Source organism: Oculina patagonica, chromosome 8, assembly GCF_052425735.1.
Source record: "Oculina patagonica isolate OP01 chromosome 8, crgOcupat, whole genome shotgun sequence".
Lineage (NCBI taxonomy): Eukaryota > Metazoa > Cnidaria > Anthozoa > Scleractinia > Oculinidae > Oculina > Oculina patagonica.
Genome location: NC_135765.1, coordinates 124,875 through 140,714, shown reverse-complemented (window position 1 = coordinate 140,714; position 15,840 = coordinate 124,875). Strand labels below are relative to the sequence as shown.

General features: G+C 40.3%; 2 protein-coding genes across 2 annotated transcripts in view; both read left to right on the top strand.

Annotated features, from left to right (window-relative positions):
- LOC144662302 (A disintegrin and metalloproteinase with thrombospondin motifs 6-like) overlaps positions 1-15,840 on the top strand; it is a 40,912-nt gene that overhangs the window by 9,213 nt on the left and 15,859 nt on the right. Inside the window, exons 16-28 of the mRNA XM_078523086.1 lie at positions 72-211; positions 692-758; positions 1,101-1,188; positions 1,681-1,802; positions 2,197-2,320; positions 2,590-2,679; positions 3,432-3,592; positions 4,086-4,215; positions 4,393-4,519; positions 4,634-4,853; positions 4,989-5,148; positions 5,781-5,900; positions 6,451-6,573. Coding sequence (XP_078379212.1) covers positions 72-211; positions 692-758; positions 1,101-1,188; positions 1,681-1,802; positions 2,197-2,320; positions 2,590-2,679; positions 3,432-3,592; positions 4,086-4,215; positions 4,393-4,519; positions 4,634-4,853; positions 4,989-5,148; positions 5,781-5,900; positions 6,451-6,573 — 1,672 coding nt within the window. The remainder of the gene's footprint in view (positions 1-71; positions 212-691; positions 759-1,100; positions 1,189-1,680; positions 1,803-2,196; positions 2,321-2,589; positions 2,680-3,431; positions 3,593-4,085; positions 4,216-4,392; positions 4,520-4,633; positions 4,854-4,988; positions 5,149-5,780; positions 5,901-6,450; positions 6,574-15,840) is intronic.
- Positions 14,392-15,645, top strand: LOC144662942 (uncharacterized). The gene has a single exon (XM_078523873.1). The coding sequence runs from the start codon at positions 14,392-14,394 to the stop codon at positions 15,643-15,645; it is 1,254 nt and encodes a 417-aa protein (XP_078379999.1).

Genomic DNA, 15,840 nt, shown 5'->3' with positions numbered 1-15,840 from the left:
TATAATAACAACAACAAATCAAGAAATTTACGGTTTAAAAATTAAGACATGATGCGTTCGAACTCTTGCAGTGGTGCATTAAAGGAGAATGTGTTGACAACGGACGTCCTCAAATAAATGGTTGGTGGAGCGAGTGGTCGAACTTTACATCCTGTACTAGAACATGTGGAGGAGGAGTACAACACCGCACAAGAACATGCACAAATCCACCGTGAGTGCACATCCTTGGCTTATATTATATTAAGATTTCATTGATTCCTTCTAAATGACCTTTTCTTGTGAATTTGGCTTTTGACCCAACTTGGAAAAAAATTCCTCCGTTTTTGAGACTTATCGATTGTATAAAGTGCCCATGGTCAGTATTTAAGTAAAGTAAAAACCTTTAGTTTGTGGTGTTGCCAGTATATTATGTTTTATATGTTGTGATAATGAACTCATGAATATCAGCAAAATATCCGTCACCATGGATCCAGAATCAAAGGTTTGCGTAACATCCACTGCATCCGATTTTCAGTGAACGTTCTTAATATTAAAAAAAAAAAACTAAAAATTACCTGTAAATAAACTCCCATGACTTAAAACAGAACTGTATCATTATTCTATGGCTTCGATCCGTGGTCTTTCAAGTATCCACTCAGTGTGAAATAATATCTAGCCTGATGACCTCTTCTTAATGATTACAATCGCAAAGACCATCGAATGGAGGAAAGCCATGCCAGGGAAAAACAATTGGACTTTGGAGAATTTGTAACATCCTGGTAAGTACGATGCCTGCTCTTTTCATAATGTTTTAAATTAGTTTAATAGCATAATCTCCTTTGAAGTATATATAGATTCCTTTCCGAAATGAATATGATATATTATCTTGGGAGATTCAAGATGATTTTTTGCAGTAAATGACACTGGCATACTCGTTAAAGAAACAGAAACACGAGTCGAACCTATGACCTTTCGATTAGTTCTACCACTGCATAAGCTACAGGAGACTCTTAGTGATTAGGCCATTAAACTATAGGCTGCTGTAACAAACATCCTACATACCGCTAGGATTTGAATTTCATAATCTATCAAATCCAAGCAAGAAGTTTTATTTTTGTTAGGCCTGTCCTGAAACGGCGGTTAATAGTTACCGTGATGAGCAATGCGTGAAAGCAAGAGGAGTTGGCTCGTCTGCATATTATTACGGGAGTAAGTATTTCCGGGGACAAAAATACTGTCGCTAGTTATTAAATCAATGACCAGAAACTATCCATCTTCGACTCTTGCTGCTTTCTGTTTTCCCCGAGTCTGTGCACAACAGACGTAGAACAAACAATGCACTAGTACTTCGTAAAGTACAGTGTACTGTTTCTTTAGCTTCAGTTTATCACACAGTTTCCAATATGCATGTCATGTCATGTCATGTCATGTCAGGTCAAGTCATGTCATGTCGCCCTACATCACGTCAGGTCAGGTCAGGCCACGCCATGTCATGCCATGCCAGGTCAGGTCATTTTATGTTTTCAGTGATAATACATTTCTTACCAAACACATAAGCTTCTCAATCAGATTATTAACTCCCATGCTGTGCCATACAGTTCATCTCAGGCTCGCCTGGTCATTTGGTAAGGAAGTTTGAGCGTGCCAACAGTTGTAATTTCCAAAGGTGATGCTGTAACAGATTTTATTTGCAATGCACAGATCCATGTGATTTGTTTTGTAAACGGGGTAACACGGCAACGAGATATGGAGCAGTTGCAGACGGTACCAGATGCAAAAAAGATTCTTCTGTATACGACGTCTGCATTAGTGGCGTTTGCAAGGTACATTTAGTTGGATATTTGTGATGTAGCTATGGAATAATAAACAGGTTGAATAAAGGTAGACAAGAATCAAACAATCACTAGGTAGCAATTTTAAACTCCGCTTCAGCGTAAGCAGCAGAAGTTGGATGCAAGAACAACTTATTTTAGATAAGCTATTGAAAAACTCCAATGCGGGGTACGGATTCGCACTAAAAGCAAAATATTGCATCTGTTTTGTCGCATGCACATCACGATACTTTTCAATGAGCAAGCAAAAACAGTAAAAAAAGCTTCGATTCTTCTCCAGGACGTTCTGCTCGCCAAGGCCGATTATAATGAATTTGAGCAATTTCTTATTACCAAGGCAAATATATATAATTTATGAGGTAAAATGACAGCTTCCTCTTTTCAGGCTGCAGGTTGCAATCAAGTTTTAGGATCAAATCAAAGAATTGATCGATGTGGAGTATGTGGTGGGAATGGAAACACGTGCAAACATGTGAAGGATGTGTATATTAAACAGTGGGACCAAATTGGTAATAATTTTGTTTTTTACGGCGAAAACATATCTTGATAGAATGCTCGTTCAATAAATATACGTAGATCATCGAACGATCAACACAAATGAAAAGCGATTTGCCAAGATTCAAAGCCATTGGCGTATAATTGTAAGGTCTTATAGGGTCTTGAGTATCACAAAAAAAAAAGGTGTCTTGAATCTAACAGTTGCCTCTAAAATTGAGACTTTTAGGGATCTGATTTAACATTTAATTTAAATATGACTAAAATTAATTTCCCTTTGAAGGTAAGCAAAATGCGGATCTGATTGTTGAGCTCCCCCCTGGAACAATGTCAGCCACTTTTCTCGAAAAATCTGCCACTTACAACAAAATAGGTAAGACTGAATAGATTTGGTATTGCCAGAGTTGATAGAGACCTGTGTCAGCAGTATTTTGATGGGCGTCATAGGGCTTTGAATGTGCAACTTGTATAGTAGCCGCAGAAGCAGTATTAGTATAACGCATAGCCCTGGGCCCGTATATAATAACACCTCATTACCACAACAACGATAACATTGCGGTGTCACTTTGGGAAACTTTCTTTAATGACCTTTTTCGATGATGCTTAGCACGAGCATAGCACGAGTTAACACTGTTTACAGTCTTTCCATCTTTCATCCGGTGTTCCTTGACGTAAAGTGTTCTCTATATCTTGTAATCTTACTTAACACGTGACCACGTTTAATATCAAGAGCTGTAATGAAATGTTTTGCATCAATTCTAAACCACTATGCGATCCACATTAACAACGGTCGAAACCTCAATTTACAACAAAACAAAAAACAGATCATGTAAATGGTCGAATTAACTGACACGCTATAGTGGCTGTTCCCCGCCGTTTTTATTTGACTAGAAAACATAATCTACATGACAGGCTCTATGTTGTTCATGCATGATCTTACGCTTTTTTCATAGTAGATCTCAGTTTTTCTTTTTTATCTGTTTTCCTTTTTCTGCTTACCGTAACATTTGTTTGGCTTAGTTGTGTTACGTTGTTTGTAAGATTTCGTTTAAGACTTCTTAAATCTTTTGCCGCTATAACGCCATACCACTTTAACTAAACCAATAAAACGTCATTATTTTACAGGTATTATGACTAAAGACGGTGACTTTTTGATCAACCCGGATACAGCTAAAAATGTCAAACTGAGTTATGCCGGAGCGAATATTATCTACACAAAGAAAAAGAAGCGATATGCTGACAGACTGGTAATAAGCGGTCCAACAACTGCAAAACTTAAAATAATGGTAAGAATCCTTTTATTTTTGTTTGTCTTCAACAAGATCCGGATTTGATACGTTTTCTATGTAGATATACATTTAGAATATTAGAAATATCGCACACGAACCTTGTGACGAAGTGATATGTCCTTCTGTACCATTCTGTCTATAACTAAGAAACAAAAAATAATTTATTACAATAGCACAGAAATGTATTTTTAGATACGCTTTAGTCCTTGTGTTTTGTTAAGTCAGATGGCACGAGATAACAGGGTTTGTAGGGCTCTCATGATCATTATCTCCACTTTTGCGAAATATGTTAAAACATGTGTTGAAAGTTGAATCATGCGAATTTCACACTTGCCAATGAAGTATCCTCGCTGAAATTTACCGATTGTTTATTAAAGTATTACAGAAAATGAAATACTGCAGTCTATGAACAGTATCATCAACATTGAAATTTCTGTGTTCGACTCTCTTTCGTCCCTTTTCAATATGTTCTTTTCTTCCTCTAAATCAGTTTATAGCAGTGTATGGAGAAAACACTGGTGTTGAATGCGAACTTCTGTATCATGTCAACCATAAAATAAAGCTTCACTATAGATGGATTGTAGGTGACTGGTCAACTTGTTCAGCCACATGCGCAGGAGGTAAGTTTCCAGAACACCTGTCTGTCTGTCTGAAAGACTATTAGAATCGCTTCATCTGTTATAACATGACGCCGAATGACTGTTAGAATTCGTGATGATCTCGTCTAGCACATTCCATAAACGTCATAAACCCATAGCAGCTCTTTTAATTTTGCCTCACTTCCGTGACTTTGTTAGGTTTTCAAAGACGAGAGGTTCGCTGCGTTTTAATGGAAGACGGATCAGCTGCCAGTGACGAGGCTTGCGATCAAAGCCAGTGGCCGAATGATGAACATGAATGTAACCAACAGCCTTGTCCTCCAGAGTAAGAGTTTCTCTTCTTTATGTGATGAAAAATCATTCTTCTGTCAATTAATATTAGTTTAACACATCAGCATAGTATATATATTGTTAACGAACCATTCTGTTGACAATTTAGATGGCAGGTAACTGATTGGACGCCATGTTCCAAAACATGTGGTACTGGTATACAGACACGTAAAATGAAGTGTCACCAAAGAGTTAGTTTTCACCGTTATCAGGAAATATCTTCCTACAAGTGTGATTCAAGTAAGCTCCCGGATGTTAGTCAGCTTAGTAGAACCTGCAACAAGATCCTTTGCAAGGCGGAGTGGAAAATTGAGTCAAAGTGGTCAGCGGTAAGAATATTTCTCATGTCAAGATTTGTAGCCATTTAGTCTGCAGGCATTAAATTTGTAAAACGTTAATAATCAGCGGTGATTTCGTTCGAGTAAAAATAATTGACATAGAGCATTCGCCCTTCTTTTTTATAGTGCTCCACTCCTTGTGGTCCTGGCTTTCGACACCGTGTAGTTAATTGCATTCTGATCGATGAAGATGGAAGACCTAGTAATGTAACAGATGAACAATGTGCCTTGCTAGATAAGCCTACAGACAATCAACAATGTGATGAAAAAAGAATCTGTTTAAAAGGTAAATACTATCATGAGTCACATTTTTGAGAAATCTAATTTTCACAACGTTCACGAAAGTTGCAATGATCGTGAAAAGTCCTTGAGACAGTTGGTTGGAATGTTTATACTAAATTTAACATTCCCATTTTCCACTTCAAATCAGTTGTAGCTTGTGAACCACTCCCCCTCCCCCTTTCCAATGTTGTACACAAACGCGGCAAGACTTGTAGATAGTAAATCCAACATTGTTTCGAGGGGAGGGGTTATATCGATAGGGTGAAGGTTAAAATTTGTCCACGGAACTCAAAAAGTGCCGGATGTCTCAACACTTTTGGCACTCATTGTAGCTTCGATAAAATCTTTTGACTGGGAACTATGTAACACTATCTAACACTATCTGGGATGCCTAGAACCCAGTGAGTCTCCTTGTTATCGACATAACCCTTGTAAGCTAATATTAAAGGTGTTCAGATCTCGGTCATGCGAACAATACCTGATCAAACTCCGATTGGAAAACTGTCAATTAATTTAAAAGAAAGGATCAAAGTAATCCCAATTTTCAGTTCCAAAGTAGCTCTATATATTATTGACCACTGAGCGGACTATTGAGTGATGTGTAGATTGCGGCTGATCCATGCGGACTACTTTCAGATGGTAATTATCAATGCTACCCAACAAGTCCTTGTGAAAATGACGCAATTTGTGTCGAGCAGCCGCCCAGTAACTACAAGTGTGAATGTTTAGAGGGATTTAAAGGCCGGAATTGCGAAGGTATGTACCACATTTTTTTCACATTTGCCAGAATTGTTTTAGACTATTGTTTGTTTACATAAACAGGGCGTTTCCTTTAATTATTGTATTGCGAAGAAATATTTGTTATAAATGACAATGTAAATTGCCAAGAGAAGTTTCATGAAAATTGGAAACTGATTGATTATGATGTGGTTACATAAGCACATACCAAGCTTTAATAAAAGCTTCAAATATATTAGATGGCGCTAGTCTTACAATGTTTGTTTTGTTGTAGTTAGATACCGTGGTCCAAGTGACTACAGTGTCAGGTTCTAGAGGAACGAAGAAGAGCTGCGAAGAATTGCGCGAGTATCTTGTCATTTTTTACTACCGATTGTCACGATTGATTCCCAACGAGGTTGTTTTCCCATTGCTGATAAGCAAGAGTCCCCCCCAACTATAAAAATTGAAGGGCTCGTGGTGGGGATCGTGTCATTGTTTAGTGAAAAATCTGTTTTTGCATCGATTTTTAAGTTCGGTAACTGTGAGAAGCAGCTAGAACTGGTATTAAAATGATTTTTTTTTACAGTGGAGGTTGATCCTTGTGATAAGAGTCCTTGCCACAACGGAGCAACGTGCCAACGTGATTCAAGTTCGTCGCATGGATATGTGTGCACGTGTCCTGAATGGTACAAGGGTAAACACTGTGGACGTAAGTAGAAGTGAATATACTGATACATGCAAATGTATGATTAATTGATTGATTGGTTGGTATGGTTGTTTGGTATGGTTGGTTGATTGGTTGGTTGGTCGATTGGTTGATTGATTAATTGATTGAACGATTGATTGATTGAACGATTGAATGATTGATTGATTGTTTGATTGATTGATTGATTGATTGACTGACTGATCGATTAATTGTTTGGTTGGTTGGTCGTTTTGGGTGATTGGTTGGTCCGGTTGGTTGGTTGATTGGTTGGTTGGTTAATTGGTTGTTTTTCGGTTGGTTGGTTGGTTGGTTGGTTAATTAATTGTTTTTTGGTTGGTTGGTTGGTTGATTGTTTGGTTGGTTAGTCCGGTTGGTTGGTTGATTGGTTGCTTGGTCTTGCTGTTGGTTGATTGGATGGTTGGTTTTTGGTTGATTGGTTTATTGATTGATTGATTGACTGATCGATTAATTGTTTAGCTGGTTGATTGGTCGTTTGGTTGGTCCGGTTGGTTGGCTGGTTGGTTGGTCTGCTTGGTGGTTTGGTTGGTCAAGTTGGTTGGCTGATTGGTTGATTGATTGATTGATTGACTGGTTGGTTGGCCGTTGGTTGGTTGGTTGGTTGGTCTGGTTGGTCGTTTGGTTGGTCCGGTTGGTTGGCTGATTGGTTGATTGATTGATTGACTGGTTGGTTGGCCGTTGGTTGGTTGGTCCAGTTGGTTGGCTGGTTGGTTGGTTGATTGATTGACTGGTTGGTTGGCCGTTGGTTGGTTGGTCCGGTTGGTTGGCTGATTGGTTGGTCAGGTTGGTCGTTTGGTTGGCCGGGTTGGTTGGCTGATTGGTTGATTGATTGATTGGTTGGTTGGTTGATTGATTGACTGGTTGGTTGGCCGTTGGTTGGTTGGTTGTTTAGTTGGTTGGTTGATTGGTTGGTTGGTTGGTTAGTTAGTTGGTTGATTGATTGACTGGTTGGTTGGCCGTTGGTTGGTTGGTTGGTTAGTTGGTTGATTGGTTGGTTGATTGGTTGATTGATTGATTGGTTGGTTGGTTGATTGACTGGTTGGTTGGCCGTTGGTTGGTTGGTCCGGTTGGTTGGCTGATTGGTTGGTCTGGTTGGTCGTTTGGTTGGCTGATTGGTTGATTGATTGATTGGTTGGTTGGTTGATTGATTGACTGGTTGGTTGGCCGTTGGTTGGTTGGTTGTTTAGTTGGTTGGTTGATTGGTTGGTTGGTTAGTTAGTTGGTTGATTGATTGACTGGTTGGTTGGCCGTTGGTTGGTTGGTTGGTTAGTTGGTTGATTGGTTGGTTGATTGGTTGATTGATTGATTGGTAGGTTGGTTGGTTGATTGACTGACTGGTTGGTTGGAGGTTGGTTGGTCGATCGACTGATCAAATCAAAGTTAATTCCATTCAAATGGCATAAAACCTATTTCCAATTTTATGATAACCCTCCTATTTAAAAACAAAAAATCTTACAATATTATTACAAAAGTCTAAAATTAAATAAAGATTAGATGAAAATAAAAAATACTAAAAATAAGTTAGACACACATATAAGGTGGCGCTTTTGGCACAAATCGCGACAACTCGCTCGGCTCGCCATGGCTCGCCTCGCTCCTTGTCGCGATTAGTGACCAAAAGCGCCACCTTATATGTGTGTACAAAAATCGCGAGCGGCACCCAAAATCTCTGCGGCTTGAGCTCTCAAAAATATCAAGCTGAATTGCTGTGCCAGAATTAATTCCTATTGAACAAATGCCCAATAAAGATAAAATGGGAAAAGGAAGAAAATCAATCACATCAACATGCCCAAAAAAAATTTCAAATAACACAAAAGAACAAGACATCATGCGTCCTAATTACCAGAAAAATGCAAAAAAAGAAGATTTTTTTATAAGAGAAGAAACCATCGAATTGTTAAAATCAGTTGACAAAAAGCTTCTTGCAAACTTTTTGACAAACAACACGTGTTAAAAACATGCAAAACATTGTCTGACAAAGTGCAAAAACGTTTTTTTTGACAGAAAAATGGTTGCCCCGCGAGCGGTACGCAAAATCGCGAGCGACTTACGTGAGTTGCGTGACATTTTCAGAGAGAGTCTGGAAACCATATTTCTAGTTCTCAGGCCCTTGGACGAGCAGAAAGAAACATGGCGGCCTAATCAGGATTTAGTGTTTGGGCCGATAAAAAACGAAACAGAACAGATATTACAAAAAAAATACGCTCAGTTAACGCGCTGTAATTTTTTGTGCCCCCATAGAAGCTGGCGAAGTGAAGCGAAGAGAAGAAATCGAGAAATAACAGGATTTGATCACAGAAGTTTATCGATCGATCGAAAGAACTTTCCCGAAACATCGGACTCAATCGGGCCTGTTTATTTTTTTTCTGCTTCAAGCATTGCTTCCACGACTTGATATGTTATCTGTCTGACCTCATTTTGCCAAACGGGAGTAGAAAGTTCGGTTAAAATAAAGCAAATCGCTTGGAAAAGCACCAACATTTTAGCCTATTTACCAAACTTTACCAAGTGTCTAATTAATGATGACATCATCCTGATGCCCAAAAGCGCATGCGTACTTGCTCAAAATAGGTGAAAGGGTACCACAAGTGAAAAATGTGACAAAGTGAACTATATATAAGTTAACGCGGCCGTAACTTTTTGTTAGTTCACAAATTCTGGTGAAGTCAAGGGAGGTAGTGGATGGCCAACCACTTGAATCCTGTTATAATGGCTTGTGCGGATGGTGAATTACGGGGTATAGGGGGACTCCTTTCAGTGGGAGATACCCCTGGGTGAACCCGCCTCGGCCCTACTGATAACGTGGGGGTGCTCAGAAATCCCTCGGGATTTCAAACCTCGGCAGAGGTAAAAATGCGGGACAGCCGCCTTGTCAGCGGCGGGGAAAAAGTCCTAGCCGGGGCTAGGCAAGAAACAGCCAACGAGCACCCCCCGACCAGGGTTTTGCCCTTTCGTTTGACCTGTCACGCAACGTCACGCGTGACTGTAACGCTCTGTGTCACACAATGTCACGCTGTGTGTAACACAATGTCACGATTTGTGTCATGCGTTAATTTTATTTTTCTGAACACTCAGATTAAATCCAGTGTTTATTTTCTCAAATCTGATTTCGATTCTGCTGATATTCTTTTTTTTAACCTAGCCAATTCTTCTTGTCGAATTTCCTGTCTCAGTTTCTCAATGTCAGGCTGTGGGGATGACTTTTTTTGGCTTAAATTTTTTGTAAGGTGCCTGCGAACAGTCTCTTTGAGGGCCATGTAACGAGAATATTCATCCAAAATAATTTGAAACTCTTTGTCATCAACTTTATTGTCAATGAGAGCGGCAGAAACAAGCCTATTGACAGTTTCACGTTTGGCAACAGCAAGCGAAGTAATTTCATTATTTTTCATAATTTTTGGTTCAAGTTTTTTGCTCGCTCCAGTGAAAGCGGCAGACAAGACGCCTGTAATGGCAGCACATGCAGCGAGAGGAACGCTTACCGGCAAACCAACGACCGTTACCGCGGTGCCAAGACTGGAAGCAGAGAGAACACTGGACAAACCACCCATTGAAATTGCGGAATAATGGAAAACAGACTTCACCTTTTTATACTTTTTCAAAACAGCTCGGTATTTTACAACTTCTTTGTCAAACTCTGAACAAATTTGATTGATTTTTGTTAACCTAAAGTTTTCTGGTTGATTTGGCAAAGCGGGATACAGTGTTTGTATTTCCGCGTGTTTTACGCTGTCTTCTGCACAAACACCAAACGCAGGTGCACTTGGGAGCACGTTAGCTGAAGACATGGTCGTATACTTTTAATTTTATTTTTGTATTTAATTTAATTTAATTCTATCTCATATGCAAGATTTAAGCCGTTAAATTCGAATAGATTTTCATTTTCATCTCTTATCGAAAGAGTCAGAGATGATACATTTTCTTCAGCCGCAACGTCGCGCAAGACGTTAAGATGCTTATTTTGGTAATGAATTTTTTCATACGGTTTCCCTCGTATGTCAAAACAAGCTAAAAGGCTTGAAGGCTTACCATTTAGCAAGCTTTGTTGCTTGTCAATAAGGTCACAGTTGATGAAGTAATTTTTAGGATTTGAAACATTATTTACCACAATTTGATTAAGAAAATCAGTATCACTAAGAACCCACAGATTTAAGAACTTAATAAGACTTTCATTCAGTCTAAAAGTTTTAATTTTGGCCTCGTTTGCTTTTATTATTAAGGAACGACCCGTAATGCCTTTTTTTACAGAAAACATATTTTTCTCTGGAAATCCTTTTTCAAAAATATCCCCAATGTCGTCGAGTGAGTAGTTTCCTTGCCGTATAAAACGCATTTCCTCCTTTTCCTCGTTCCCTTTTTTGTAAGAAACTATTCAATCCTCTTCCAAACTATTCCAGCTGTTGTAAAGAGAACAACTTAGCAGCCGGATATAGCTCGGTTTAGGAATAGGCTGGTCAAAATAAACAGTTTTCGGATTTTCTGTTGTGGTGACAGTGAGCACAACCATCTTTATAATTATCTTTTGAAAAATAAATCTTTAATATAAAATGGCTCCGCCTATTCCGAGAGCTGATGACATTTCTCAATCAATTTTTCTTGATTCCAAAGAAAGAGATTTTATGAAGTGGATGAAAACCCCAGAAGCAACTACAATTTCTGAAGCGGCAAAAGACAAGGCATGGAAACCTTTTCTTGCAAAATATCCAAACGCTGACCGAACAAAATTTGTTGCACAGGTTGAGTTCGCGTACAACCACACAGCAACGGCAGACATTTATTACAAGGCAGAGCAAGGCCATTTGATAAATGTTTTTGGCTCTGACAGCAAATATTGGAGCCCAGAGATGAAAAAAGCACTGGGGGTGAATCAAATTTCAGGCGGTTTTCCACAACAGCTGTCACCAAGCGGCGCAAAAGGCGCATCTTTACCAATTCCCGCGGTTGGATTTCACGAAGCCGCACCGAGTTTGAAAAAAATATTTAACAGCAAAATCAACATCTACGTAACACCAGATCAATATTTCACAACGAAATTAAGAGAGATTTTTCAAAAAACAAAACTAAAGCATTCATCAGGAAAAGAGTCAAAAAGGTGGCTTGCTAGCCCAAATATTGGCTACTGGCCTCAACAACTTAACTTTGCTGTCTGGTGCGCGACAACAGGCAGTGGGATAAGTCGTGAAATTTTTGATGAAGAACACTCAGCTCTCAGTTTGCCACCGGTTGTGCGTAATTTTTACCTTTTTCACGTTTATTTTACAATCAGGCGAATATTGTTTCAGATGGGTGGAATTCAGAGCGTAAGCGCCTTGCCTGGCGACCCAACGTTTAGCGAGTTCGACAACAAATACGATGTGGCTTCGTACAAAAGAATATGCGCTGAGTTCGGTGTCGACCCGTCAAGCGATTTTCGTTTCACAAGAGGCGCAAACCACGGACTTGGTGATGTTTATATCTGGTTTACTAACATTGGACCAAAAAATTCTGGAGCAAAATACCCCGATTACGATAAATTTTCGGACGAAGGGGGAGCTGCAAGCAAGGGTAACTTAATTCAATATATCGAGCCAGACGACGCTGCATATGCACAGGCAGACTGGTTTTGTCCTAACGCCGCAGAAGGGCTGACTCAGGCAGGTTTGTCGAGAGTAAACCAGTCGATAGAGGCTTTTGTCTACTGTATTCTGGGTTCGCAGGTCAACGTTCGAAGTAGCATACTTGGCACAGGCGGCCGCGCAAAGGAGGCTCAAAGTGAGTTCCTCGTGTTGGTTGAAGACGCTATAAGGCAACCAGATCTGGCAAAGTCAGTTCAAAGATACCAACTTTCTATCGATGAAGCGAAGGTTCGGCTTAACCTTGCTGTCTGCCCTGGTGCCTGGCTGATGCCGGGTAGTATGGTGATAAACACAGAAAGCGTTGTCGGCTACAACAATCAGCTGAAGCAGGCTGTAGCAGGAATGAAAATAGGATTGAATAATGATGTTAATAAATCAACAAAAAAAGCAGCTCTTAAACTGATGGCCGGAGGACCATCAAAGGTAAACCCACCAAACAGCCACCCTTCAAATCCTATACACAAGGAGTCACAAAGGGACACAAAAAAAACTACGGCACCAGTGAGCACAGAAGGTGCTAAAGCTGAAAGCGCGCAAAGCGCAAAAGCGACGAAGGTCGAAGTCAATGATACACACGAAATAAACAAAGCAACTGTCGCTGTTGGCGCGGTTGGAGCTGCAGCTTTGCTCTACGCCCTTATGCGTTAACGTCTCTTTTTGATGTATTTTTCAACAAGAAAAGCAACCACAGCAAGGATAAGCAGCCAGGTGTGTTCAGCAAGAAAACCGATGGCTTGACCCGCGGTTTTGAAAAGAAAGCTCACAATCGAGCCAATGAGCCCTGGCAGAGCTGATGCAACCTTTGAGCCAACATCTTTCAGGCCTTTTCCCAAAGCTTTGCCGGTAGCCTTCAAAGAGTTTGTAATGGCCCCAATAACAGCACCAATCGTGACACCAGCAGCAAGAAAGATCGCTGTAACTGTCACGCCATTTTTTTTGAAGATTTCTTTGATCCTCTCACGAAGTGGAAGCGCTCTTTCTCTTTCTGCAATCTGTGTTTGCAAACGTCCAAGTTCCTCGGTTCTTTCCGCAACTCTTTCTTCCGCGGCTTGTTTTTCAGATGGTGAGGCATTTTCATCTTCAATAACTTTTTTGTCTTCCTCGTTTTGGCGCTTGAGCTCATCTTCTTGCTCACGAAGTTCATCAAAAGTTTTTGTTTCGTTAAGCCTTTCTTGCATTGTGCTTATTTCAGTATTTTTTTCTGAAATGCTTGCCCTGAGTTGGTCGACTCGTGTTTGATCTTTCTCTTTCTGCTTAGCTTGTTTTTCAAGAGCAGCAACTTCTGTTTTTGCGTTTTCAAAATCCTTTTCAAGATTTTTTTTCAGTTGCTTAAGTCTGCGCAATTCTGATTCATTTTCAACATTTGACCCAAGTTGATCCATCTTGGCTTTTGTTCGCTCGATTCTGATTCTCAGATCTTGCGCTTCTTGGGCGGCTTTTTCTTTTTCAAATTCAATTTTTTGTCTTTCTTTAAGTTGTTTTTCGGCATCTCTTAATCTTTTGCGTTCATTTTGTATTTTTTCTTTTTCCTGTGAAATCAGAGTTTCGGTTTTTGGACCAAGTGCTTTTTTAACGAAAGTTTTGTTTAAGAAATCAGAACGCAAACCGCTTCCGTCATCTAATACTATCTTTGTTTCACCACCCTTTGGACCTGCCACAACAATTTCCATTGGTTTTTTTGATGAAAAACGAATTGGCCCAAGTTTTCCAAAATCCACTTTTTGGTACCTTTTCTTTATAAAATCTTTTACATTTTGTATTTCTTTTTCTTGATCTTCAGGTGATAAAATGTCACTCGTAACATTAGTAGAAACGTTTCTTATGTCCAATAATGAAGTATTTGTGTTCCTTCTTAAATTTTTTAGTCTTTCTTCTATGTCTTCGACATAATTAGGTAACAATGGTGTTTCTTCGTAGGATGTGTCTGGCAGCCCGCTCTGTTCGTGCTGCATTGTTTGCATTTCATATTCTTCACCTTTTTGTTTGGGTGTGGATATCAACCCGGGCTGAAATGGTCGGGTTGTGTCGACCTCTTGTTCCTCTTCATCATCGTTATCACTGTTGTGGTCAAGATCTCGGTCCAAATCAGGGTCCTCGTATCCAAAATCACCACCACCTGTTGCCATCACGTAATTTATATATATTTTCAAATTAAACTTTTCAATTTAACAATAAAACCAATCGAGAGATGGCTGCTGTTCAAGAAAACCTTCGACCGGGACGCACGGAGAAAATGCTCGGCGCACTGAAAGCCGAGCGCGCTGTAAAACGAATCACTTTTGACCGCACTGAAGCCAATCCAGAGGAAACGTTGTATGTTTCAGTGCCAAAGTTGAACGAAAACGAGGTCATTGTGCCTGGCTCGCTGGCGCTGCGCTTCAACATCGACTTGAGCGGAGGCCATGCCAACAACTTTCTGGTTGACAACGTCAGCCGAGCTCTGGTCGACAAGTTTGTTGTAAAGTACGAAGGCACCGTCGTGCAGGACACGGTTGGCTATGACATCTACAAAATATTTGAGGATTTTTTCCTTTCGCAGGAGGAGCGCGACGACAGGGTGCCAGAGGGCATTCAAAGCGAGGACCTCAACAAAATTCGCTCAAATGCTGGCGATAAGAAAACTTCAGGAGTTGACGCAGAAAAAAAGCTGAATGAGCTATATGGAAATAAATACCGGATACGCCTGGAACACCAGATTTTAACTGACCACGGAGCATTTTATCCACAGGCACTATACAACGATCTTGTGTTCGAACTGAAGCTCGCGGCAGCCGAACATGTTGTCAGAGGCTCAGATCCGACAAAACTGAAATACAAGCTGACAAACATCCAGCTGGAGTACGAGATGATAAGAAGCAAGGAAATTGCAGATGAGGCGTTCAGCGCTTACTCGGGCGGCAAAGAGTTCGCTTACGACCACATCCAGCGTGCCGAAGTTGTTACTTTTGCAAAAGGATCCGACACACGTCTGAATCTTAAGGTCAACCCTCAGAGGAGGTCCCTAAAAGGTATCTTGCTACTTTTTATAGAGCAATATGCCAAAGGTGCAAGGATCTCGGAAAAGTACATTAACCCAGACCTTACAAAAGTAAGCGTCACTGTCAACGGCTCGCCAAACATGCTGTACAACAACGGCATCGAAGGAATGGACATATGGGAAGAAGTTAAAAGATTCTACATGAAAGAAAAAAATAAAACGCAGCACATGACCCTGCAAAAGTTTTACACAGAAGACAAGTTCGGCCTTCTGATTGATCTGCGTTCCATGGCTGACCACTCGATGCACGGAAGCGGCAAGCGCCTTGTGAACACAAAGGACGGTGTCCAGCTTGAGCTAGAGAGGAAAACAAGCGGCTCAGGTAATTTGAACTGCCACATTTACGTAATCAGCGACGCCCAGATGAACATAATTAACAGGCAGTTAGAATCTGTGCTTTTATAATATACGAACGCAAACGAAGTTCTGTTCTGACATGGATCCTTCCAATATTCCCTTCAACGCCCTCATTGTGGGACCAACAAACTCAGGAAAAACAAGGTACGTGGTCAATCAGCTTTGTGGCCCTTTCCGAGGCAAGTTTGACTATATCGTGCTCATCTGCCCGACTTTCGCGCACAACAAGACTTATTATCGCTT

What these genes read in the sequence shown, in the direction of transcription:
- LOC144662942 (XM_078523873.1), top strand. Translation starts at nt 14,392, where the DNA reads ATGGCTGCTGTTCAAGAAAACCTTCGACCGGGACGCACGGAGAAAATG.